This window comes from Vidua chalybeata, chromosome 5 (genome assembly GCF_026979565.1).
Source record: "Vidua chalybeata isolate OUT-0048 chromosome 5, bVidCha1 merged haplotype, whole genome shotgun sequence".
In the NCBI taxonomy this organism is placed as follows: domain Eukaryota; kingdom Metazoa; phylum Chordata; class Aves; order Passeriformes; family Viduidae; genus Vidua; species Vidua chalybeata.
In genome coordinates, this window is record NC_071534.1 from 48,442,017 (window position 1) to 48,468,885 (window position 26,869).

At 41.0% G+C, this 26,869-nt stretch overlaps 1 protein-coding gene across 1 annotated transcript in view; it reads left to right on the forward strand.

Annotated features, from left to right (window-relative positions):
• The first annotated feature begins 892 nt into the window (after positions 1-892).
• The window catches only part of ST7 (suppression of tumorigenicity 7), a 133,715-nt gene continuing 107,738 nt past the window's right edge, over positions 893-26,869 (forward strand). Inside the window, exon 1 of the mRNA XM_053943449.1 lies at positions 893-1,252. Coding sequence (XP_053799424.1) covers positions 1,102-1,252 — 151 coding nt within the window. The 5' untranslated portion in view covers positions 893-1,101. The remainder of the gene's footprint in view (positions 1,253-26,869) is intronic.

The window sequence follows — 26,869 nt, forward strand, 5'->3', positions numbered from 1 at the left end:
TGCATATTTACCTAAATGTTTGTAAGCTGTGTTACACACACACACACACACACACACAAAAAAAAAAAAAAAAAAAAAAAAAAAAAAAAAAAAAAAAAAAAAAAAAAAAAAAGAAAAAGAAGAAAAGAGGGTTCAGCCGTGTTTGCCGACCTGAATTTTTATCACATTCTGCTGTCAAATCTTGTTTCATGAATAAATACGTCATTCATGGAAGAAGCAAAATGTATTTCTCAAAAGTACAATTTACTGACTTGGAGTTTATGCTTTACTGACACTACTTGAACGAGACACATATGTAGTGGGTGTCTTCCCTGCCCTTGGCGGGGGGTGTGGAAGTAGGTATGGGTCCCTTCCCACTCATTTATTGCGCTATACAGTTATCTTCCAAGGAGGTGAGTTTTGCAGTTCAGGACTCTGCTGGGCACTGTACACACCAACACACGCACGCAGGGACTTCTGTGCCTGTTTCATTATCCCAGCAAGAAGCTCAAAAGCAAAAAAAAACATCCTACGCGAGCGCTTTTTAGGCTTAAAGTCCTGTTGCGCGGTGAAAATGCCGCCAGAAATCATTGTTCAAAATCGTAAAGACGTGGGGGGAAAAAGCTGCACGGCCTTTCTGCCCGCCCGTGCCGCCGTTCCCGCGGCGCTCCCGCGGCGGGGCGGGCGCGGGCAGGGCCGGGGCGCCGAGCGCAGGGGCCGAGCCGCGGGGCGCGGCCGAGTGCGGCTGGGGGCAGGTCCGGCGCTGCCACCGCAGCACGTCCCCACCCGCTCGGCCAGAGGGGAACTCGGAGGAGTCCATTTTTTCGGGCCAGCCCTCGCCGAGGCTCGCCGGGCGCGGCGGCGAGCGGGGGCAGAGCCGGCAGCGCCCCGGGGGCACCCGCAGCGCCCGGCGGGCGGTGCGTGTGGCGGGCGGGGGAGAGGCGGCCCGGCCAGCGAGAGAGGGTGAACCATCCCACAAACACACGCTGAGAGCTCGTGGCAGTAGAGAGCAGCGTTTGCGTTGGTTTCCCCCCACACTCCGTCTCCCCCCTCCTTTTTTTTTTTCTTTTTTCTTTTCTTTTTCTTTTTTTTTTTTTTTTCCTCTTTTCTCTCCAAAAAAACATGGCTGAAGCTGGGACGGGCTTTTTGGAACAGCTCAAGTCTTGCATCGTCTGGTCCTGGACTTATCTCTGGACACTGTGGTTCTTCATCATGCTCTTCCTAGTCTACATCTTAAGGGTGCCGCTGAAGATCAATGACAATTTAAGCACAGGTAGGCTGTGATCATCTGCCCCCTTGCCCTGCCCCGGGGGTGGCTCAGCCGGGGGTGCCCGTGAGGGAGCGCCCAGCGCCGCCCCCTCGGGTGTTGGAGTCCTGGATTAGGCTGTTTATTCTGTTCATATAGCACTCAAGCATTCTTAATAACCAAGATTAAAACTTCAGTTGTGTTTCTGATAAATATTAGATCTCAGCTACTTTTTCTGAAAGATAATAAATAATGAGAGTGTAAGTTCGCTGGAAGATTATCGCTGTTGCAATGGACTTTGCTTTGGGTGCTCAGACTCGCTCAGGTAGTGTGCCGCTGCTGTACTGAATCAGCAGTAATTTACGTACTGTTAGCGGGTCTGGATTGGGCAGTTATGGCTTTATCTTGTAATTGCTTATTTTTCCTACCCATCTACTTTCATAATTTAATTTCTGGCCCCTCCACCCTCCCAATCCCCTGATGGAGACGACAAATTAGTTTTGGGGCAGATGAGATGTAACCCATGTGGCATCCCTGCTGCTGGGAAGTCAAACGTCATCTGAGCGTTTTTCACCCATGCCTCTGGGCTGTTTTCATTTGATAAGCCTCTGGCAATTCCAGCATCAAAGAAGAATTAAAAAAAAAAAATCAGCATAAGGCAGCGTTCACTTTAAGCATAAAGGCAATTATAAATTGCATTTATAAATTATAAACTTCAAATGCAATTTTGGTCAAATTTTCACAGTATGTCTTTGGACAAGATCCTGTTTCTTTTGACATTACCACATGCTGAATAGAACAGGAAGTAATTTTTGTTGCTCTTAATTTTTGTCATACGTACATTCCAGGTAAACACTGCAGGCCATGCTTGTCAAGGAGAAATGTCAGAATGCTTTATGTTATAATTTTCGCTCTTGCAAAAAATCACAGGCATCCATCTGAGACCTAATCAACCCCCTCTGATTTCTTCCTGAGTTTTGAACAAACTAATTCTTGATGCACTTTCTCATTTGAAATGTTACTCCAGCTGAGTCATCTTGGGGTTTACTGAAATGTCTTAAAATGCAAATAAAATGACAGTATGAAATCTTTGAGGAGTTTAAAAAGGCTGATGAAAGTCCCAAAGTGCCTGATAAAAATGAGTTACTGGGGAGAATGATAGGCACAGCATGGTCTTTATGCATCATCTGTTTCTAAATGGAATTTATTAAAAATTAATACCAGTAATAACATGATCATTTTTTGTTTTATTTAGTTTTTCAAAACTTTTGTGAATGAATTAAAACAGATTTAATTTATTGTGGACTGTCTTCCCCCCAGCTGATTACAGTTGGATTCTACTGCCATTAGTTTAAGGTTGATCATGAAGTACCACAGCAACTGATGATATGATATCAATCACATCAGTTTCAGTGATGTGAAAATAAATGTGTAAATGTTGCTACTAAAACTTCTATGTGACATAAAGAAATAGTAGGGTGATTTAAGAAGTGGGTATTTTCGCAGAACAGGCTGGATCTGTTGGTGAGTTGAGGTCAAACAAACTGGTTTTTTGTACCACCAGAGGCAGGCTTAGGCAGCCAGTTAAAAAAACATGGTTCCACAGGTATGGTTTGTACTTCATGAAGTAGTGATTTAGAAAGGTTTTAGAGATTTAGATCAGACACCTTAAAAAGAGCCCACAGAGTGCTGCTGTGATATGAAGGACTAGTGTGGCATGTATGGGAGGGCACCTACCACAAGAGCCTGGTGCTTGCTACTGCTGTATGATTTTGTTTTCCCATAGCTAGTGTTAGTATTTCTGAAAGGAAAGGAAGTGGAAAAGCTGGAGAAGATAGTGGAAAAATGATTCCGGGGCTGGAGAGAAGCATCAGAATAAGATTACAGTAAGGCAGTATTGTCATGGAGAGAGAGAAAGAAATGGCCTTTTAATAATGAATTACAAGAATTGATGACTAGAAGAAGAGGGCAAACTCAATTTTGTCATAATCAGGTGTTAATTTGTAGCAAACTTGAATCAGCTGATAAATGAGCCTGTGGGATTTGCATGTCTGAAAGTCTTCAAATCCAGTGGTGAAATAGCAATCACAAGTGTTCATGCAGCCTTAAATTGCTTTTTGGCAAGGACAGGGCAGCAAGCTGTGCACCACTAGCAGTCAGAGTCATTGCAGGTGGTTTCACCAAATAGATGGGTGGTTGGTTACTTGTATCAGAAAGTCTGAGTAAGAACTGTGGGGACTTTTTCCCCCTCTTTCAATGTTGTACAGATGTGCACACTCAAGCATTAGTGCGTGTTGGTCATCCTTTGTGTTTCAGTGAGCTCCCCGGCTGAAGGTCCTCAGTTTGGCCAAGCATAATTCCAGTGTCCTCAGTGGAGTACATTACTGTGATATACCCAAAGGGAAATCTAGTCTGTAATATAAAAATGTTAAGTCTGTTTGTGGTGTTTCATGTGGTTTATTTTTTTTTAATTTTTTAAGGTTTGATATCCAGATTGAATAATAAAATTATGAATAGGAGAGTTTGAACTATTGTACCATAGCATTAGCCAGGAAGCAAGAAAGCACACTTAATATGCCAGGCTAGAATATTAAATACAGAATAAGCAGTTGAGGAAGCGGCTGTTACCATCTTATTCCAAAATAATTAAACATGTCTATTTTATATAACATGCTGTCTTTTCTTTCCATGTTGGCACTTGCATGACTTCTGAATGCCACACTAATCTGAACCAAGACACACCTCTTCTAAAAATGTGCTTGTTTTTCCTGACATAAGAATTTGGATTTCTAGTCAAATCCTAAGAAGGAAAAAGGCATTGAAGTTAAACAGTTTCTGATGATTTTATTTATCCTTTCAAAGTGCAACAGAAAGATGGATTTAATGACCAGAGCATTAAGTATGACTGGCTTGTGACAAGGCAGACAGGAGGGAACCTCTGGCTTGCCGAGGGTAGAGAAATCAGATAAATTGATTTCTTAAAAGTGCAAAAAATAAATACACGGGTATGAGCTGTAGGCTGAGTCTGGCTCTCTTGGTGTCTGTGGAGTATTATTATTCAGCTGTGCTGGAGCAAGGCCCTGTGGTGTTACCAGCTGACCTGCTAGAGAATAGAGAAGGGAGCATTACAAGCCTGCAGAACGGAAGAAAACAAATAAAGTTGTCCTGCCAGGCCCCTGAGGTCAGCAGGCCCAGGGTAACCATGGTTGGAAGAGCAAGACTACATCACCTTGTGGTGGCTAGGACAGAGTTGTTATTTGAGGAACATGGTATATTTTTTCATTATAATTTTTAAAAACTAATATGACATTCCTACTGAAATAAATAGCTAAAATTTTAATTAATGTGGGACTTGTGATCAGGTAATAGACTTCTTAAAGCCTGAAACCTGAAACGCTGTGCATGGTGCTGGCCATTTGGAGAGGGAAGAGGCTGGTGTGGAGCAGGGCTGGCAGCACAGGCCATCACCAGGTTCCCGCTCACCCCTGTGGTTTGTGTGGCGGTGAAGCGAACATGTTCAAAGTCCTGTAAATTTAGGATAGCAACACTTTCTCTTTGTCCAAGAATCTCTCAGAAGACACAAAATGGAGAGGTTTTTTTAGTCAGCCTGGCCCACCTCACATGTGTTCAGCAGTGTGTGCATTGCACTGACTTCAAGAAGCAAAGCACTTGGAAAGGACCCATCTTATGAAACTACCTTGTGTTAAACCATGCAGGAAAGCTGAGGGTGATTTCATTAGCAGAAATACTGCAGGACATGGAGAGATGGAGCCTCCCTCTCAGGTATGGGCTATGCTGTATTAGGGTGGTGGCTGCTGTCAGCGAAGCTCATCTCATCTTTCTGATCTTCCCTTTCTGGGCTTCCTGACTCTGCAGATCTATACTGCACATTAGTGTAATGTGCCTCAAAAAGCTGCAGTGTGAGAAAGAACTTTTCATTCCCATGGTCTCAAATTCAAGTAAGAGCAGAAAACTTTTGCCTGTTATTAAAATTGAACTAATTTCACTTTTTCCCAGCTGCTGATAATTTGGCCGTGTGGAGCTGCGCGTGTGCAGGCTGTGATAATAAAACCACCCTTAGGACAGAAGGGGTTTTTGGGCACTGGACACCTGGGAGTGTGTCTTCCCTGGGCTGGGGGGCACGGCTGCAGGGGCTGGGGCTGCCAGTGCCTGCTCGGCCTCTGAAGCCACCGCCTGTCGGTGTGTTTGCTGTGATAGCATCTTGACAGCCGGTCAGGAGGTATTGTTCCCCTTCATAAATTTAACCTAGTGCAGTTAATCATGAGGGCTGGAAAACATTAACCTGACAAAGGCCAGGGAGTTTCAAATAGTTTGAAAACCAGTGAACAGATTCTTTCTTTTAAGAAAAACTGAAGCACAGTTAGTTTTAGTTTTAGTTTTGCAGACTCAGTGGTGGTTGTTTGGTCTTTCTTCAAAGCAATCTGCCCCCGTTGTGATGGGTTTCCCTGTAAGCATCTGCTGTGCGAGCTACAGAAGTGAGTGTGGTGGTGGGCAAGTCAGCAGAGGACTGGAGCAAAACTCTCATGCCACCAAAGGAGATGGAAGAATTCTTAACTCCCTGCAAGTGCCATGTAGATTTGTTTGGGGTATTTTTTAGAACTTGACTGTTCAAAGTAAAATTTCAAACGCATGGCCACTTCTGTCAAGGTCAGCATCAATCCTGCATACGAAATTCACAGAATTAGCTACAGATAGATAGTTTGCTCGCTGACCCAAAATCACTTGCATTAATTTTTGCATTTCTTAGAATTTAAATTAAATATTTACTACATACTGATCTTATTTTCTACTTAGTGGGTTTAAAGTAAGCAGTGTTTTCATAACTGTTAACCCCTATCTTCAGTTATATCACATTGCTACAAAGCATTTGTAGTTGCTGCTGAGCCTCCATTCAGGGTTTGGATGTTAGAGGGTTTTTTGGTGTGCCTTTTTGGGTTTTGCAAAAATTAGTTTTTACTGCTGTAGGCTAATATTCAGGAGGTTATTATAAAACAAGTTTTAACTGTTTTAAGCATGTGTATTTTCATCATGGTACACTTGGAAACTCTCCCTTTAATTTTTATGGAAGAGATTATGATGTGCTTCAATGTAGTATGTTACTTTTGACAGGAAGTAGACAAATCTTTGTAGATTAAACTGGAGATTCTTGGGGGAAAAGCCATATCAAAACTTGCTGGATCAATGCCCAATGATATTTGTTTTCTACGAATTTTGTCATTTCTTCACCAGCTTGACTTTTTGGTTGAGCTAAATTTTTCAGTCAGCATCAGATGCTGGAAACAGAGCGAAGTTTGTAGGAAATGCAAGGTTTTTAGAAAATACTGGTTTTAGAAATTGACTTTCTTACTGCAAAAGCTCTAGAAGATTTGCAGTCAGTATTTCAGGGGAAATGTGTAAGCCAGAGCCTTCAAAATATTTTTTGATAAAATCTTGAGTGAGCTTACTGTAACACTGACCTATATACAACCATGGAGCTGTACTGTCAGCTTCTAACTGAAGTCTGATGTCCTCTGTGTGCTGATGAAAATCTGCCAAAATGCTCCTAAAACTGCATATGTGTACTGGGATTTTCCCAAAGCATCCACTGAGTGCCTGGACACATTTAGCTCGAAAGAACATAAGCCCCCCATCATTCACAGGGATCATAGGTCTTAATTGTCTGAGTGGCTGCAAAAATACCACCATTCTAAGTTAAATAAAGAACTTAAAATAGATATTTTTTGTGGTTATTTTGCCAAGCAAATGCAAAAATCCAGATCATAAATTTGCATTTGTGAAAGACAAAATAAGTGCTAACTGTGTCAGTGCCTCAAAGACTGAAAAGAGAGAGAAAAATACATAAACCTGTGCCAAGGCTGTACATTAAATGAAAGATAGAAGGTCATGATGCCTGCCTGAGAGGAGCACCTAGCAGGAATTAGGAGGATGATGTTTCATAAAACAGGGATTTTGGAGGGAATGACCTGCCTGTGTTTTAAAAAGTATTCTCTGAAAGGAGCTATGGAGAGTCTAGCAAAACCACACTGTAAGCCTAAAGAAGCTCAAGCTGTTTATCTAATCACAGAGAAGTTACTTGATAGTAGCTAAGGAGGTGTAAGAGCTTTAATCTAGTTGACAAACATATAGTGAGCTTCCTAAATATATGGAGGTAAACTTCATGTTAACTTGTCAGAATTGGGGCCCAAATCATCAGCGGTCTGAAGAAGCAGCCTGGCTGTGAGACATGCTGTGTGCAGTGCCCTTGCTGTAATGGAGAGGTTATGCTGTAAACTCTGTGGTGGGAAGAAAGTAGTAGGTACTAAAGTAGCCTTTAATATAGGGAAGACAGATCTTAAAAAAGAGGTGGCTGCAAACTGAACCCAGAGAGGAATGCACATCTAGAGTTGTTTTTTATAAGAGATTTTTGAAGATGTGTTTTGGGACCCAGCTGATAGGGCAAAAGATATTATGCCTCTCCATCTTTGGCTCTTGTATTATTAAGACTCTCAGGGTAATGAGGATTGCCAGGCTCTTCAGTGGGGAAACTGGGAGTGAAATCTAATGGCCCACAGTAAACAGGAGAGCTGACTAGTTAAAACACTATCATGCTGAGGATTAAAAAGCCCCAGACCCAGCTAAAAGCACTTGCTGGTGGTGTGCAGGTATGTTGTGCACAGAGGCTCTGATAGTCCCAGATGTGCCGGGACTTTTGTGTGCATGCCAGAGAGTAGTCCCCGCCGAGTCCAAGGTTTTTGTGTGTTGTTCAGTCAGCTGGCAAGCTCTGTGCTTAAGGGAGAATTATTTGTCTTGTTGGCAAGTGGTAAAGCAAATAAAACCACTTAAGCGGTGACTTAGGTTGGAGGGCCAAAGCAGTTTCTTCTGGATTGAAGGAATGGACATTGCTGTCAGAAGCTAATGAAGTCTTTTGTGTGGCTGCCACAACAAGTCAGCATTCACCCTTTTTTAATCCAAGATTAGTTATTTAAGAAGGTATTTTATATTTAGCAATATCAGGCCCTGCTCTAGATGCATGTCAAAATGTTGAATACACCCGGGAGTTCTGTTGAACTGTACAGGGAGAACTAAGGCAAAGTGAAATGAGACCTTGATGCTGCAAACCTTCAGTGGTTTAGTTTGTTCCACAAGCATAGGCCCAGGGCTTTACTGCACTGGTAATTAATATGCATGATTTCTCAAAGACTTTGGCCTAAGTTTTTTGCTAAGGTACTGCAGAGAGCCTGTAGCAATATGGGGGATAGAGTCCCCAGTCGTTTCTGCCTGAAGGTAGTTTTTCCTCTTGTGGTTTGATGATCGCACCTGAGTTTTGCCTTTTTTTACCAGAGCCGTTTCAGGAATGTACAGTGCCTATCCTGGTCCTGTGGACAGACTATGAGGTGTTTGTGGGGATGTTACTCCTCTGTTGGGTATTGAAGAGGGTGGCTGAAGTCTCCTTCCACCTGTTTTTAAATTAGCTCTTTGTGGCACTGAAGGCATCTATTGAAGGGTTGTGTTATAAACTCCAGTTTGTCCTCATGTCTGTGAAGTGTCATGTGGACCAGTGATGCTGTGTAAATACTAATGAGTTAAAGTTGCTTTGTGAAAACCCAGCACAGGCTAATTGGAATTGTTTTGTGTGTGTCTTAGTTGGGCACTGCAGAAGGGCAACCAGTTTTAACACCACGAACACTAAGCTTAAGCAGCAATAATGCATTTAAAGACAAGAGTTAATGTCACGCTTTCAGCAAACAGAACAAACAAGTTGTAACTGTTAAGCTTGAGGAAAGGACCTAAATTCAAAGTCCAAATCAAACCTCGCCAGCTGCTGAGAGAAGACAAAGATTTATTATTGTGGAGTCTAAACTGGAGATTTGTCACTGTGGTAGACTCATTGCTTAAGTGATTAAGTGCACTTAAATATACCAATTAGAAGGATGAAAGCTGTAGGGCAAAAATGAAATGCAGTCATCTTTAACATTCCTATTCTGTGTAGTGTGCCAACTGCAACCATGAGAACTAATTTCCAGCTCACTTTCTACAAATAAACTTGGCTTATTAAATGTCAGGAATGTTAGGTTGAAATGCAGGATCTTGTGTGCAGTGGCAAGACACTCAGAGATCAAATTTAAAGCACAAGAAATGTTGTTATCATCCTCGTCATCTTATTTTGTAAGGTGGCCATTTATTTCTCAAGAAAATATGCCTGTAATCTGAGAATGTCATAGATGTTGAACTTGACATAACTAAATGTTTTCGTGTCATGTCCTGTATGTTTATGCTGAGGGCTGAAAATTGTTTACGGCGTGGCTTGGTCTGAAGCAAGGTTATATGATCCTCTAATGCACTTAATCTTCCATGTGAAATTTCTTTTGCTATTTTTAATACTGAAGTTAACTTGATAGCAGTGTATCCATCTGGTATGTTTTACACAAATCTCAGCTTAGAGTCTCAGGCAAGTCATTTCCTCAGTTTTCCAAGAGAAGGTTAAACCAGAGCCTGTTAGAGAAGGCTTGCAGCTGGCCTTCCGTCCCCTGTGCAGGGGACAAGGGGACACAGAGTCCCAGGGTGAGGCTCAAGATACTTCTTGAGCAGAAGCCAACTTTGTGCAGCAGCCGGATGCTGCAGCTGAGCTGATGAGCCCTCCCTGTGAAGAGAAGGACCTGAGGAGGTCTTGTGCAGGGCTGCAGCAATGCACAATTACTGATCTTAGAAGCCAGAAGTGTCTTCTTTGTAGTGCTTGACTTGATGGATTTATCTGCGTGCTCGGAGTAGTCTCCTGTATTGTGCTGTGCTGTTATAAAGTGCCTTCTGGTCCCTGTGTCTGACTATCCTGTTCATTGGGTCACAGGACAAAGGAGGATTGGTACAAGCACAAGTGAATCACTTTAGCAGTTCATATTGTTCTACATATTCCCAGAAATTCTTGTCAAGAGTTTACTGCTTAAAACTGCTGATGACAGCTGTGTTAGCAGTCACCCCAAAAGCCACATAGTCTTGTGGGGAACACAAGTCCCAAGGAGCTCTGATTTGCTCCAGGGTTTCCTCAGGTGTCTGAGCCACAGGGTTTCCTCAGAGTGTTTTGTCAGCAGCTCTGCAGAAGGTGAAGTTTCCACCCTTGATGTCCTCCTGTGAGGAGTATATACAGGCTGTGCTCTGTGGCACTGGAGAGATGTACAGACCTCTCTGGGTCCTGACTCCAATACACAGTCATATTTTACATTATCTTCCCATAAACTGCTGCAATGAAAGATTTTATTTTCCAGAACTTGACAATTCTCATGGATAGAAGCTTTGATCTCACTCTGACGTAGATGTATTTGTGGCTGGCTTGCACATGTTTGTGCTCGTGACAGCTCTCTCCTTTACCTGCAGAAGCAGCAGCAGCACCATGAAGACTGGTTCCCAGTGCACTCATGCGGGGTTTTTCCTGCCTGTCCATTCCTTAAAAGATTGAGTCAATTGGGTTGTCCTCGTTTGTTCTCCTAAAACTGCTGTATATCCTTGATTCTGCTGGTAGTAGTTTATTCTTTCAGTTTTCTGGCCATTTCATAACTGGGTTTGTACACTCTCCATCATATGCCAAGGTAAGGTTTCACTAACTGCCTTATATAATGTAATTAATCCTTCTCACCTTCCAGTGAAAATAGTTTTCCTTGCTGGTTCCTTGCCTTTTGCCCCATTAACTTTGATATGGTGTCCTTGGCAGCTCCCTGCCTTCTGCACCTCCTGGTTTTGGTAATGAAAATACTCTGTAAGGCTCAGTTGGCAGCTCCATGTGCTCTCCACACCATCCAGATTGGCTGCAGATTTCTCCATCTCCTGTTTTAACTAGCTTTCTATAGCACTGTCAGTACTTTACTTAAATCCAGACAGTTTAGAGCTGCACATTTTTCTTGGTAAGAGAACTGAATATTTTCAGTAAAGGGGCACATCTGATTGGTCTGTCATGATTTATTTATTTTGTGTTTCATCCTATTTTTTCATGTACTTCCATTGCTTAATTTATTGTTGTCCTAAAAATTCTCAGTAGCTTGGATGTGCATTTAAAAAACAGAAATATGAAGTACTCTGGCATAATTTGAGGGATTTGAAACATTTATTAAAACTGTCTCAATATGGGGCTTGCTTTTACAAGTGTAATTTCCTTCAGCAAGTTGCTTTCTGTACATTCCCTTAATTTTACACTTAACCATGTCTTGAACGTGTTAAGTCCTTTGAATTATATCTCACTTTCCCCTGTCACAGTGTCTCTTTTCTTACCCTTCAATTTTTTTTCCCTCCACATTCAGCAGTTTTGTTCCCATTCAAAAATGATGTAAGTATTCACTTTGGAAACTACCATATCCTGCTTTTTACCTTGCCGTGTCCTTATTTCTTTTGTTGAAATAGTCTTGGTTTGTTGGATTTGGTTTGTGATCTATTTTAGCTGTTTTTATACAGATCTTATGACTTAGTCTGACTTTTTCAGATATAGTTTAATTTCTCTGCCTTTTGTCCTCACCAAAGCAGAGGGTAATCTTTGAATGTCCCGGGTCTTGCAGGTGTTACTTGTTCAAGGCTGATATTGCTTTATTTGAAGGCCTTAGCTGATAGACTGGTATCATGAGGTGAAACTGAAATTAACTTTCCATTATTATTTTGAGAAAAACTGTGTTGCAATTCTGGTCTCCTTGAAGCAGTTGGTAAAGTTCCTACTGAATTAAGGAAATGATAATGTTGCCCCAAGAGTTTTTTTTTTGCCTTAGTCTCGAGAGAAGAGGGTATATAGCATGAATGATTCTCATACACATCCCAGCAATTGAAATAAGTTTGCACATTTGCTGCCTTCCTGGATTTGAAACACAACAGGTATCAAGACACTGAGAACTGATGACAGTGCAGGTTAAGGCATTTAGCATGAAAAGAAGTTGACCTATTTAAACCTAATCAGCAAAGTTTCTTATCTGCTTTTATGTTGAAATTTTTTTAATCAGTTCTCTTGCCACACATTTTTATAACTCTTGAAGTTGTAATATAAATTTTCAGTTTTACAAGGTATTGTAGGCTTTCTGACAGTGTGATGAATTTTGCATGACATAAGCCAAACGCAGTAATTAATAAATCACTCACTGAAAACTTTCAGTGCTTCAAGTACTATTCTACTCTTCTGTAAGTCAGGTAGATCTGAAAATCCCAGTTTTTCTTCAGGCCACATTCAAACTGGCGGTGAATGATTATGGAACAATACTGTTGTTGGATGATTGTTTTTATTTTTGTTTCTGAGCAATATATACAGTAATAGATAAAATATGTTATATGATCTATACAAAATATATTTTTATATATTACATTATATTTTATATTTATGTTAATAATATATATATAATAAACTACAGTGCTGTCCTCCTTGTGTTTGAGGCTACACCTTTATCATTTGGGGTGCAGAGTCAGTGATGAGCGGGACTAATTGGCATTGTTTGCTACTTAGGTGAGGAAGTAATACAGGCTTGAAATAAATATCCTACAATATCTTCCTTACAAATCCATTCTTCCCTAGGTGCAGTGAAGTTCTTGTTGCTGGATGGCAGCAGTGTGTGGGTCTGGGTGCTGCCATGCTCCTGCCTGTGCTGTGGGCTGTGATGGCCCATGTTGTCTGTTGGTGTGAGTGAGAGCAGCCGCCACTCGGTTATTGTAAGGGGGCTCCGTGGCTGTGAATGCCGACCCAACTTCGTTCACTGGGAGGACAGCTCCCACCCTGGGGAGCCCAGCATCTCAGCTCTTCCCCTCTGGGTTATGACCCCTTTGCATCTTGGCAGAGGACCCCTAGAGCTGGAGTTTGTGATTTAGTCCAGGCTGAACACTGGAGACTTTCTTAGTCTAAAATAAACAACCAACAATCCAAAAACCAGCCACAGAGAGCCCACAGACAGCTGCTCTGTCCACAAGCTCCCTGGTGTACACAGCCCTCTGTACATTACCATCGTCCTCTTTCCAGTGCACACGTGATCCTTGTGCACGAGCACAAAAATCAATAATAAACAGTAAATGAATAACGAGAAGCCTGCCAACCAAAATCTCTCTCGTTTGCCTTCATGTTTGTTTTCCTTTTCTAATCTCATGTGACAGAGAAGCATTTAAGGGAAAAGGATGCTGGGAATGATGAAATGTTATAAAGCCTTTTCTCACAAATGCCTTTGTTTTAGGAGTGAGGGAGCTTGGTGGTACCCATGGTGGCCCACATTCCCTTGCAAAGCCTTGCGCTGCAGGCTACAGCCGTGGGCTCCTGGGCTAGGCCCCCAGAAACTCTCTCCTTGTGTAAGCATCAAAAACCCATGGCATTGATGCAGTAGCTAGGGACATGTCTGGTTCAGGCTGGGCTCTACAGTTCTCAGGATGTGTTATACAGAAGGCAGGTTTTATCTGCCTTTGGTCTTTAAGGTGAAGATAAATTCTCATTAAAAGTATCTTCTGTTCCAGTTTGCAAGATTAGTTTGTTTGGGATATGTCTTTTAAACATATAGACTGTAATTATATCTGCAAGGCAATGTTTTCAGAAGCATCTGGGGTATTTAATGCTTTAGTCAGCCATTAGTTTACTTATTAACATGTACTTATTCATGTACTCTTTATACTAAGCTTAGTAATAAACCAAGAAAAGCATTTTCTTTCAGTGTATTAGATGCATCTGTAATGGCACAGTATTCTTTTACTCATATGCTAGTGTAATTCTGTACATCACAGCCACTGCCTTTGCAGGAAGTTATGCTGTCAATTTGGAATAAAAGTTAATATTAATGAGAGATGTGAGAATACTGTAAAATAATAATAAACCTAAAATATGTGCCAGTTCAAACAAATCTGGTTATGGTGTTTGCTTTCTGTGAATGCTGTAGTTCAGCAAGAACAACACTGGCTGACTCAGGTCCTCAATGTTGTTCTTAAAATACAGGTCCCTCTGGTCTGATGGTTGCCAGCCCTGCATGGCAGTAGAGGGAAAATGTCTGAGGTTTGAATACTGTTCTTAATTTATAGTGAACAAAATAAATGGCATATTTACTTACAGAGACAGTTAAAACTACTGTTTGGCATATTGCAGTTTTAAGTTCAGTAGAAAGGATTCATGAATTTGAGATTGTAGTGTTGATACGCAAGATGTTTATCATGCAGAAACTAACTAGAAGCCAGTGCACTGGCATTTGACTCATGTCCATTTCCTAGTGGTTGCTATTCAGCTGGGAACAGAGAGATCAGATTTTTGTTCTGTTGAAGAGGTTTTTTTCCTCTTGTCTTTGACGGTTGCCTTCCAGTCCTTTCCTTAGAGCCTTATCCGGCCCTTCACCGTGCCTTGCCTCAGCTGCTGTGAGTAATTTTGCATTGATACTCGGTGATGTGGCAGAATTGGAAAAGGCCTTGCGCCGTTCCCGCACTAGAGGGCATCCTTCTGACGACTCGGGAGTCGTGCCGGGACAAGGAGCGGCAGCTGCGGCCTGTGGGAAATGCAGTCTGACCCGAACCTAGGTGTGCTTGCCTGTCAGAGACCTATCCAAGTGTCACCAGTCTGCACAAGCAGGCACATGTACCCGCGGGCACAGCCCCATGCATTAAAGGAGTGTGGGGAGCACGTCCGTCTGCCACTGGGGACCCTGAACTGTCCCTGTGTTGTGTCATGTTACCCGCAGAGGGGAGGTACTACCTTGGACACAGTCACATGATGGGTAAAAAATAAAGCTGTAGGGCCATCCTACCGCTGATGTAGTTGTAAGGCAAAGTTAAGTCCCACCCTTGAGCTTCGGAAGCCTGCTTGGGAGGGTGTTCTTGGGAGGCTTTTACAAGGTCAGATGAAAGATGAGGTTCATGACGTGTAAATCTTAGACTGCAGAAAGCTGAAAGAACTATGATGACTTCATAAAGCTGGATTATTTTAAGTAGGACAAAAAAGGGAAAATGCAGGATTGGTTGTTGACTGAAGGTATCTCATATATGTTTTCCTGAAGTGACTACCACAAAATAAGCTAAACAGCAAGTTAAAACCAGTTGTGGTGATAGGTGCTGCATTTATGTGCCCATGCTCCTGCAGACTGCAGGCTTTAAGACAGTGAGGACAGTTTACGTGGAGGTGCTGAGGAGGTGACTAATATCAGCCTGTCTGCCTTTATTCCACCCACTGCCTCAACTGTTAAGGCCACAGTGTTTTTACAGACATAAAGTAGTTTCTAAGGCTCTGGAAAATTTCTGTTAATTGTTGTGGTGTAATGTGTGTCTGACTCTGGCTGACTTATTCTGTACAAACAGCAAAATTATCTTTATTTCCTGAAGGTTTGTCTCCTCCCCAGCTGTTATTAGATCTCATGTCTAATCTGTCAGACCATTTGTGCAAACATGCAGACATGGCTTTGTTGTTGGTTTTTATATGTAGAAACAAATTAAAGGTGTATATTGTTTTTTGTGTATCCCTTGCCCCCCAGTACAGCTGATCTATTCAGGAGTTTGTAAACATGGACACTAATACAAGTTTTAAAAAATGTCCCTTTTGTTTCAGTATAAATCTTATAAAAAAGAATATGTATATTGCTTATTTTAGCATTTGGTGTCTTTTATCACAGATTTTTCAGGAAAGAACTCACTGCCTTCCTTTGATGCTTATGTCTGCCTTGCTAAAAAAAATAGTATACTGGGGTTTTCTTTTATAAATCAAATCAATTGAGTTCTAGTTCTGCTCATTCAGTTTATTCTCGAGCTGCTTTATATTCTTTCTCTGGACTGCCATTGATATTTTGTATGTACACAACAGCATTATTAAAAAATATAGGTGTTTGAAGCTGATCAGACAGTTCAAACAGGCTCTTCAACATCAGGAGCCTCTGGAATAGCGCATATCTATTTCATTGGGATTTTGTCCAAGAGCTTATTTGAGAAGTTTCAACTAGGTTGGTGCTTAAGTGCCTGGTCTTTTTGCATGGCTGTGTGTTAAATGCTAGCTCCCACCTTTATGTCATCCATCCAGACAGACTAAAGATAAATTTTAAGTGATAAAAGATGAAAAACAGCATTGCAGGGAGGGTTTGGAGTAGGTTGCCAAGTGCTGAATGGGTCTCAAGAGTTTGTAATGCCAGCTCTCCACCTGTTCTCCACTTATCGGATTGATTTTTTGTGTGTGTAGCTTGTAAATGAACCACAAGCTAAAGTGACTTCTGGTGAAGCATACTAGGTACAAGCAATTTAAGTACTTAAATTTTTTCTCTGTAAAGTGTTCTAGTGACAGTAGTCTCATGTGTGACATGCTTTTATGACAGATATTCATAAATGGAACATTTATGAATAAAAAAACCATTTTCTGGTGTCTATCAAGGCAGCGCCTTAACTTTAGAGAGATTTGAAAGACAAAATACAAGGAAATTTGTATGATTACCAGCAACTCACATTGAATTTCAAGGGCATAGGCATAGGTGTTCTGTACTGGCAAGTCATTTCCTATGTCTCTTTTCAAGTCTGGTCTCCTCTTGCACTTAACATGGTATAAGTATTTGGGAGTGCAGTAACTTTTCAAGAGTAGCTGCTTTGGTAGACGAGCCCTTGGCCCTTCCTTAGCTTACTACATCTTCTAATGCTGAACAACAATGGCCAGGTCAGAAGAATTAAAAGGAGTTTGAATGTGAAGTAGTTTGCTGTGGAAATACTTTTAATAACTATATTTGCCCAATTGTATTGTAACAACTGCAGCTGAGAACAAGTAAATTAACGTGAAATATGAGCAGGGCTTACTGTGCATTTTTAAAATTAAAAATAATTATTCTTATGAAAGGAACAGGCAAACACCTGATTTATTGATGAATTTCTCAAATATTTCTCTGTATGTATTAGGTTTGAATAGCCAAGTTTTGGTAGCTGGAGGGCTACAGTGGTGGCTTCTTTGAGATGCTGCCAGAACATTCCAGTATGTCCAATGCCAGCCAGCTCCAGGGTGAACCCACCACTGGCCAAGGCCAAGACAGTCAGAAATTGAGGTAACACTTCTGTGTAACAGATTTAAGAAGAGAAAAAAAAAAAGTTTACTGCACAGAAGTAATTGTGGCCAGAGAACAGTGGGGTGAGCATATGAGGAACAGTTCTGCAGACACCAAGGTCAGTGGAGAGGGAGGGGAGGAGCTGCCCCAGGTGCTGGAGCTGACATTTCTCTGCAGACCATGGTGAAGCAGTTGTGCCCCTGCAGCCCTTGGAGATCCACAGAGATACTAAGATCCACCTGCAGCCCATGGCGGAAACCCAAACTGGAGCAGGTGGATGCCTGAGAGGAGGATGTGAACCTGTGGGAAATCTGTTGGACCAGGCTCCTGGCAGGGACCTGCAGACCTGTGGAGAGAGGAACCCACGCTGCAGCAGGTTTCCTGATTGGGTTAGTGACATTGTGAAGGACCCACACTGGAGCAGGCTGTGCCTGAATGATTGCATCCTGTGATGTGAACCACAGTGGAGCAGTCTGGGGAGGACTCTTGCCCTTGGGAGGACCCCCACGCTGGAGCAGAGGCAGGACTCCTCCCTCTGAGTGGTGGCAGAAACAATAGGTGATGAACTGACCATAACTCCCATTCCCTGTCTGCCTGTGCCTCTCTGGGGAGGAGGTAGAGCTGGGAAGGAGCAATGGGTGGGGGAAAGATGTTTTTAAGGTTTATTTTACTTCTTAATGTCCTGCTCTGATTTTGGTAGTAATTAATTCTGTTAATATCCCCAAGTTGAGTCTTTTTTGTCTGTGATGGTATTTGGTGAGTGATTTCTCCCAGTCCATAACTCATGAACCCTTTGTTTTATTTTCCTGTCCTATGGAGGGGAGTGGTACAGCAGTTTTGGTGGGTGTCTGGCATCCAGCCAGGGTCAAACCACCCCACTGTAAACCAAGGGGTTTTATGTGTTCTTGATATTTCTGAGCAATGTAGAGTTTTGTATGTGCAACCAGGCTGTTCTCCAGAAACTACACATAACATAGAAACCTCTGTGGTGAAGTCACTCAGCATTTCTAGTGTTGCTCTAGGGGAGGTGTGGACAGATTTCTGGTTTTTATGGGGGTTGTGTATTTTTTTCTTGAGAATGGGTCATACCAGATGCAGATTCCTCAAACAATGGAAAATAACTTTCAGTGAGCAGGCGACAGTTGTGATTTGCCCCTCCTTCATTTCTAGTTTACTTTCTCATGTGAGTTTGCTAGTTGGCTTGCCTTTTTACACACTTATGGATAGTTTTACTGTAATTCCAATTTTGAGTTTTCTTAGTTCTTGATTTCAGCAGCATCTTACCATACTGACTGCTGCAAGTAAATGATGTGTTTAGTGAATGCCTGTCTTCTTGTACAATTCTCAGTTTGCCCCTTATCTTGTTGAATGGCTGTTTTTTTGCAATTCTGCTGCTTTATTTTACAGACACTTGCAGTATCCTTTCTCTTTTTACTCTTATGTGACATAAGCAAAACTGATTTCTTTCTTATTTTTATGATTTGTATTAACATGGCTACATCTCCCTCCACAGTTATGGTTTTGGATAGGTGATAGTACTCATAAAGTATGGGTGAACTACTATACATAAAATAGATTACTTATTTCATATTCTTTACCATTCCTAATACCACATTTTGTTTGGTTAGTGAGTGTAAAAAGGTTTATTTTTCTGACTTCTGTCTGCAGCTGTTCATGGAGGGAGAGAATTCTGTTGAGCTGTGTACAGCAGTGCTTAGATTTTGTGCTCAGTCTATTGCTCTGTATGGGGAGAGAAGAAAATGCAGTCATGTTTTAAATTTAGTAACTTCTGGTAATTTTGGTGATTACTACGATGCCTTTTCTGATTATAAATAAACCACATTGTTTAAAATATTTTTGACTAGACTGAATTATGTCCCAAAATTGGAACAGGCTGAGAAGAGTTTGGGAAAGAAATTACCATCAAGTTTTTGCATTCTTAACCGTAAATGGAAACAGAGGGGCATTGACTGACCAGAAGCTTTATTTCTATAGCTCCTCTGGCTAATGTAAAACATTATATACTAAAAATCCTGTCAGATGTAGTTTATCATGCTTCAAGGTTCTCTTGGAGGTCTGTAGGTAGTGGAAGGTGACAAGCCCTGCCATCTGAAGCTCATTTGGCAACCTGGGGAGCAGTAAAAGCTGGATATGAGTAGATATTGGTGTCTTCTGAAACAAGCAAAAGAGGTAACCCAACATCACTTTCACTGGGACACCAAGGCCAAGCTTGCAGACACTTGAGGATAACCATGGGCTGTTGCAAAGACAATTTGAGGAGTTCAGGAGATGGACTTTGATGATCCTTGGGTATCCCATCCAACCCAAGATATTCTATGACTCTATGATTTCAAGTCATTGAAAGTAAAGTCTGAGGAATTCAATGTCTTCCTTGCTCAAACTCCTAGGCAAAGGCTGCAAAGCTTGATGAGTAGCTAGGTGGTTATTTGAACTAAGAATAAGAGATTTCCAGGCAAAAAACCTAAATTTGGTCATTACTTTTGTATCTGTAAGAATGTGTTTGATTCCATGGACTCAACTATCTGTACAGGTTACTTAAATTGCTTCAGAATCATTTGTCAATATTTTTGAAATTAGGAGATAGCATGTGGCACACAGGAAGGTCATTGAGCTGAAGTTAGTGATGCAGGTGAACAGGAGCAAACCAGTGGTTTGATGTTCTAGGGTGTATCTTTGCCTTCCAAGAGCCTGGTTTCTTTCCTCTGTGTACCATGTGTCTTCTGTCTTTGTGTGCATGTTACATGAGTTTTAACATCCATAAGATGGAAATGAAACGCCTTCCAGTGTCTGACCAATAAACATGATGGATTTGGGTGTCACTTCTGATGTCTCATTCTGGGGCTAGAGCACCTGTCCTGTGAGGAAAGGCTGAAAAGGCTGGGGTTGTTTAACCTGGAGAAGTCTCCAAGGGGACCTCATGAAGTGGGCTTTTAAGAAAGATGGGGACAGACTTTTTACCAAGGGCCTGTAGTGACAAGAGAAGGGGCAGTGGTTTTAACTTGAAAGATGGTAAGTTTAGATTGAATATAAGGATGACATTTTTACTGAGTGTGGGAGGTACTGGAACAAGGCTGCCCATAGAAGCTGTGGATTCCACATCCCTCTAAGCGTTCAAGGCCATGTTGGATAGGCTTTTGAACAGCATGGTTTAGTGGAAAGGGTCCCTGCCCATGACAAGATGTGGACTCCTTGAAAAATCAAGGTACCAAAGTGTTTCACAGTTTGGGAAATGACAAATAATTGTGGATATTTAAAGTTTAATGTTGTAAAGTCATACACAGGAATGTTTTACCCATAACAATATCTTGACTCTGTGTTATGATTTGACTAATTTGTATGATGCTGACATTTGATGAATTTTTCCATTACTCATTTTCTCTAAATCTATAAAAGAAGTATTCAAAACTTGCTACTTGTTTTATGGACTCAGAAGAGTTCATAATCTTGGAAGAGATTTCAACAGTAGGTGTGTCTGAAAAATCCTCTTCTCAAATTAGTACATAGGGCTTTATTTTAGGTTAACAGGTTTTTACCAGGTATTTGTCTTCTTTCTTCTTTCTGTGCTTAATCTTAAAGTTTTAAATCTTCAGCATTAAACAGAAGCAGAAACCTAAGGAATTGCTGTAACTTTTTTGTTATTTGCAAATAAGTGAGGATCTCAGGAGCTTTTAGGTGTATTTGTAACCATGTGTGATACATCCCCCTATGAAGTTATCAACTCCATCTGCTGTAGGAAAACCACTGATAGTTGTAACTGGTGTTTTGGATCACAACATTTCTGTCTCAGCACAGATGTGATACTTCGTGGTCAGTGAGGGCCAGAGATTTTCTGACGCAGCAAGCCAGCAGTTGTTTTCTGCCAGGGAGTCCCCATGACTTTAGAATGTCTCCATGTGCATTTAGGTGGAAACCAGCCATGCTTATGAGCCAAGTTGGATTTCTGCTCTATGAACTGTATTAAGAGTAAGACAAATAGGAGATCCCATACAGATTAGGGCTTTCATCCAAACAGACAAAAATAACAAGAGGCAAGAGGACTCCTGGGATTTTGGGGTTTTGGGTAAATCCAAGGCTCTAGGATGGGATGAGGTCCAACTTGTAGGGTGTCTTGGATTTATGTTATTTTTCAAGGTAAAACATTTGTGACTAGAAATGTTCTGTTTAGCCAGTTCCCTTGGATAGATTGCTCCATGTCAGTACAAGTAGGTCAGTGGCACATCCATACCCCTTCTCTGGGAGACATCTGCATTAATACACAGGGCTGCAAGAAATTAATTTTTTAACTCTGGGCCTGAAACCACTGGACTCTGGCAGGAATATGAGATGAGAGCTTTTTCATCAGTGATTACAAATAGGTTTTCTGAATTAATCTAATTGCAAAAGATTAGATGGAGGTAGAATTGGTTTTCTTCTTTAATGTCTATTTAATACTGCCATGGAATGTAGGTATCCTTGGGAGCTCTGTGGCCATGGAGATGAATGTCCTTCTCTCAGCAGGTACTCAAAAAGGCTGTATCTGTGGATGTGTAAGGTCTACCCAAAGGCTTGGATCGTCTTTATTGCAAATACTGTCACGTGTGCTGTAATTTTTAATCTTGTTCTTTCCACTCAGCAAATTGCAGTGTTAGCAGGACAACAAAAGCTGTAGTTTTTGAATATCAGACTGTCCTGGTTCTGGCCAGGAACAGGATTAATTTCTTGCAGTAGTTGGGATAGTCCATGGCCAGGCCCAAATGTTATTCAGCACCACCTCATGAGACTGCCAGGGGCAGGAGAAAGGGGTCTCTGTTGCTCTTTAGGAGAGAAGGGGTTACTTTCTCTCCAGAAAAGGTAAGGAGGTGTAAATTGTTTCTTAGTCTTATATTTTTTGTTACTAATATTGTTGCTGTTCCTGTTGTCTATTAATCTCATTCCTGTTTCCAGTAATTTTTTTTTATCTCAAACCATGGTCTTTGCCTTTAGTTCTTCCAATTGAAGGTGTGGGGAGTGAGAGGCAGCTTGGTTTTAGCTGGAGTACTAAGTGGGAGAATACCATTTCTAAGCCATGATGTAGACATGCTCCATGATTCTGCCCATGTTGCCTCTGTTAAGCAAATTTTATAAAACAGTGTGCTTATAAATGCCTTTAACCTCTTAATGGAGTTGAGAGAAAATGCTAAATAGAGGTCAGACCATTTCATATTTTGACTGCTACTTAGTTTTTAAATTCCATAGGGCGTTATCTTGTTACATTTTTGTCTGAATGGTCTGACCTGCTCACAGTGATGTCAACAGCAATGTGAATTAAAAATATGTGTTCATGTTTGGTCATGAATTCTTGGTTTCTGCCTAAGTTGTGTGTATTTTGGAATAATTCTGTAGGAAAAATAACAACATTTCACATACAGCCTATTTCTACTTGGTTTAGTAGAAAGAACTTAAAAAATAAAAAGTCATGACAGTAAGCAAAGTCAAAGTAATAATTCAACTAAAGGAAAGAAGTGCAGCAATTAAATGAAACTTTATTTGTAGTAATTTGCAACTTATATTTTTCCCCAGCTGTGCACAGTAAGATATATTTAGTCAATACAGTATCTCATTTTCTACAAAATCCCTAAGTGTAATAAAGATTTTCATCTGCTTTTATATTATATGGCAGGAGCACTTTTGTACCAAATTGTAATGCAGTAGTCAGGGAACCAAGGAATATTTCCTGTTGACAACTGAAATTGCCTGCCCAGATTCTTGGTCTAGGACCATCGACTTGGCATTTATAAAAACTTCATTTGCAAAACCTTACAATTTGAACCTGACACTTCAGAGCTGACATGTATTCTCCCTTCCCGCTGACACAAAATATACCTTTATTTATCAGTGCTATGTGGAAAAAGGAGAACACACTAGTTTGGTAGAACCACCAGACATTTAACCTCATTTTTTGTGCATGTTTGCTGTGCTTTTAAGAACAGGAAATTATGGTGTAGGAGACCTTATTACTCCTCATCTGAGATAAAAAAAAAACTTCTTTCCAATAACAGGCCAGTTGCCATGAATGAGAATTTGTTTCAGGAAGGCAATTTAGTTTTAGACCTATATTACCTTCTAATAAATATTAAACTTTACTTGTTTGAAAACCTAGGTCTGTCATGCTCCTAACATGGACAACATCATTTAAGCATTCATTTCAGTAGTTGACCAACTATGTCACACTGAAATAACGTGTACCTTCCAGACAGATCTCCAGCTGTTGACTAGTGCTAATGCAAAGAATCAGTCTTAGTATCTAAGTTCTTATTACAGCAGTTTTTTAGTATTGTTGAGATTTGAAATGAAGACCTGTGGACACTTGCTAATAGAAACCCATTGGTTTTTATTCTGTTGGTGTTGTGAATAATATTTGCTGTGAAGGGGTTGAAATATTATGGAAATTATGACTAAGAACGTTTCTTTTAAAATATATTACGCTGCATTCTTAGCCGCGGATTTAAAAATAAATTGTCTACTGAGGAAAAAATGTTGAGCATGCTCCAATTTCACAACAAAAAGCAGGGGTGGGGTTAGATACTTTGTACTTGTGCTGAAAAGGAAAAGTGCAGAGATACTGGGTACAGGCATTTTATGGAGACCGAAGAAGTCCAGCTGCACATCTTGCAAAAGGGAAAAGCTTAAAAGACTTTCTCAGTATTTCCGAAAGTCAGTGCAACTCTCAATATAATCAGAAAATGAGAGTCAACAGATGGAGTGGCAAGAACTCCATCACCAGATCAATTCTCATTTTCATTTAATGTTTTTTTTTTTTGATGTTGTTTATTTAAGTCTTATTTATTTTGTGTAATGAGATTTTGATACAGAGAATTGAGTTTGTCTAAGGGTAAAAGGCCATAATTCGGTATGTTCCATGTCAAATGTAACACGGGAAGAAACTCTTGTGAGTGTTGCAGGAGATGCTTTAGTACTTAAAGCTTCTAACCTTTGGACATCATCCTTCAGCCTCTGGTTTTAATCCCAGACTTTCATGGTTTGGTGATTTAAACAGGCGTGAACACAAGACCTCTCTGTTCTCTGCAGCATTCTCTTGAATATCAGCAATAAAAGTCTTTGGTAACAAATGATGTGCATGTGGGTCAGTGTTGGACTGTTTAATGTCGCCAAAATGAAGATGTTCTCAATTTCCTTCTGTATCATCATGCATCAAAATCCTATTTTCAGAAGTGATGTGACTTTCAAGAAAAGCCAGTGGTATTTAAATAAAGAAATTCCTAAATAACTTTTGAAAAATGTACTTGGGTTTCTGAGCATTTCAATGACAGAGCTGAACCAATATTCAAATAAATACATGCAGGTAAGACATGAAATGGTTTTTGAAATAGTCATAGAGGGGAAATTAACAATCATGAAAGGATAACTGAACGAAAAATATATGTACTCCATGCAGAGCACATGGTATAGCTGGTTTTGATACCACTGGATACTGCTTCTTTCCAGGCTGTAATTTCTGTCTGTCTGCAATATGTTTTTTTCCTCAATAAAAACCTAGTGGCAGTAGGTAGAGTGAAACAAAGATATGTCTAAAGGTCCTTCTGAAATTAAAAGATCTTCAAGCGGTGCTTTGGATTTTCTGAACACCCAAACAAAGCAGCATGAAACAATGCAAGAAAACAGCAGATGCCTTTCGGAAGTGATTTAGGCTTAGCTGGTTTGCAGGTGCTGGTGGCTGCATCCTGGAGGTGTGCTTCATGTCCATGATCTCTGCCTTGACTGGCTCCTGGTCAGCTGAATTGGCCAGAGCAGTGTCTTGTAGGGGAAGAATTTGATCAAGGGCTGACCTGTGGTGATTTGAGCTAAAAAATGGTAGATTGAATGCAGCTGGTCCTGAAATAGGGTCGAATCTCTGGTCTGTCTCAGCCCAGGCTAATGCTCTCCTCATGCCTCCTGGTTTGCAAGCCTGTGTGGGCTTCCTTGGCAAAGTGTTGCTGAAGTTCATGCACTTTCATGAAATATGTTGATGCAGTTGAAAATGCTGGCAGCAGAAAAATCCTTCCTTGCTCTTCTAGGGAGACAGTGAATAGGAGGCTACTGAGGCATATTTATTAGAATTAGTCTTATAAACCTGTCACAGTGTAATTTATACTTTCCTCTCTGTGCAGGCCACAGCTTTCCTGCTGTAAAGATTGTGAGAAGACAGAGAGTGGTCCCAGACTGAAAAAAACCACGGGTGTCTGTGAAATCTTGCACTCATATGAATGCTGAGAAAGTTGACTTGAAAAATACATAGGAAGAAAAGTAACAGTGACTATCACACATAAGAAGAATTGTCTAGTTCTTAAGACGATATAAGCTTTGCCACATGTTAGGGAAATGTAGGGGAAAAAAAGGAAGAACCCTGAAAATATATTTGAAAATGTTTGTTTATTTTTTTTTAAAGCAGTGATTTTTGCAGTGGTGTCTGCATGGCCATCACCGTATTCCCTTCCCACAGACAGATCTGTGAGATTGTAGAGGTAAAGAAAGCACTTCAAATTCTTCAGTGTTTCTGTTTCTTTTTTCTTCTTTTTCTTACCTCTTTATTTATTTTCTCTTTTTTAAATTTTATTTTGGTCATATAAATCCATAAATTTCAGATACTTGTTTTAATCTGATGCTTGGGGGTTTCTGTCCTTTTTCATGTTTATTAAGTTTAGTCTCCATTCTTCATTTGAGTTCATGTCACTGTGCTGGCCATGTGGGTTAGAGGTATAAAATCTGCTGTGCTGTAGTGCAACTAAAGGAGCATTGCTCTTCACCATTTTAGCTGCTTCTCAGAGTTTGTTCGTGGTTGCAGTTGAATGTGTTCTTCCATCTGCTGGAATCCCAGGGATGTTACAATGCAATATTGTTCCTGACACAGAGCAATGAATGTGATCTTCACTGTGGGAAAATTCCTCCAACAGCCGTGCTGGTTCAGAGGAGGTTTGTTGTTGATGCTCTCCTCGGTCACAGGATGTGGCTCAGGCAGCTGTGTCTGCACACAGAGGGGTGGCTGATGCTCCCTGCCATATTACTCTGTTAACCTTCTGCCATCTTTTAACATTCTTCTGTGCTCACACCTCAGTCCACCCTGACTCTGTCTGTCTCTTCCTTGCCGTGCACTTTGATTGCCAGGTCTCTGGCTTTTCAGTAGAGCCTGCTCCCTGAAGCTCTCCATTGCAGTCTCATGAAGATTTTAGATAAAATGGTGTTGCAAATTCAAGTACATCCCCGTAGCAGGGAAAACCTTTACTGACCTGGGAAATGAAGGCAGTCTGCTGTGTGGATTGCTGCCACAATCAGTGACCTGTGCTGTCTCTTGGGTCCTGTGAAGACCCCCTGGGTTTTGATAAGAACAATGTATGGATACTTGGTTTAGCTCCCTGTGAAAGCAAAATCAGGGATTTGAAAAGACTGGGATAGCCAAGTCCATAACAGAATGGTGAAGATAGGCTCCAAGGCATGCAAGGAGACTCATAATACGAAGATTTTTGGGGGTTGAATGAGTGATAGTGACTGATGAGGATCTCTGGATCCCAGCTGGGTGGAGGCTTGTGTCCCCATTCCTCAGGTGGTCACTATTTCCTTGTTCCTTCACTATTTCTCTTAGAAGGAGACTCTGTCTGGATTAGAAGTGAGGAATAGGAGCACAGAGAGG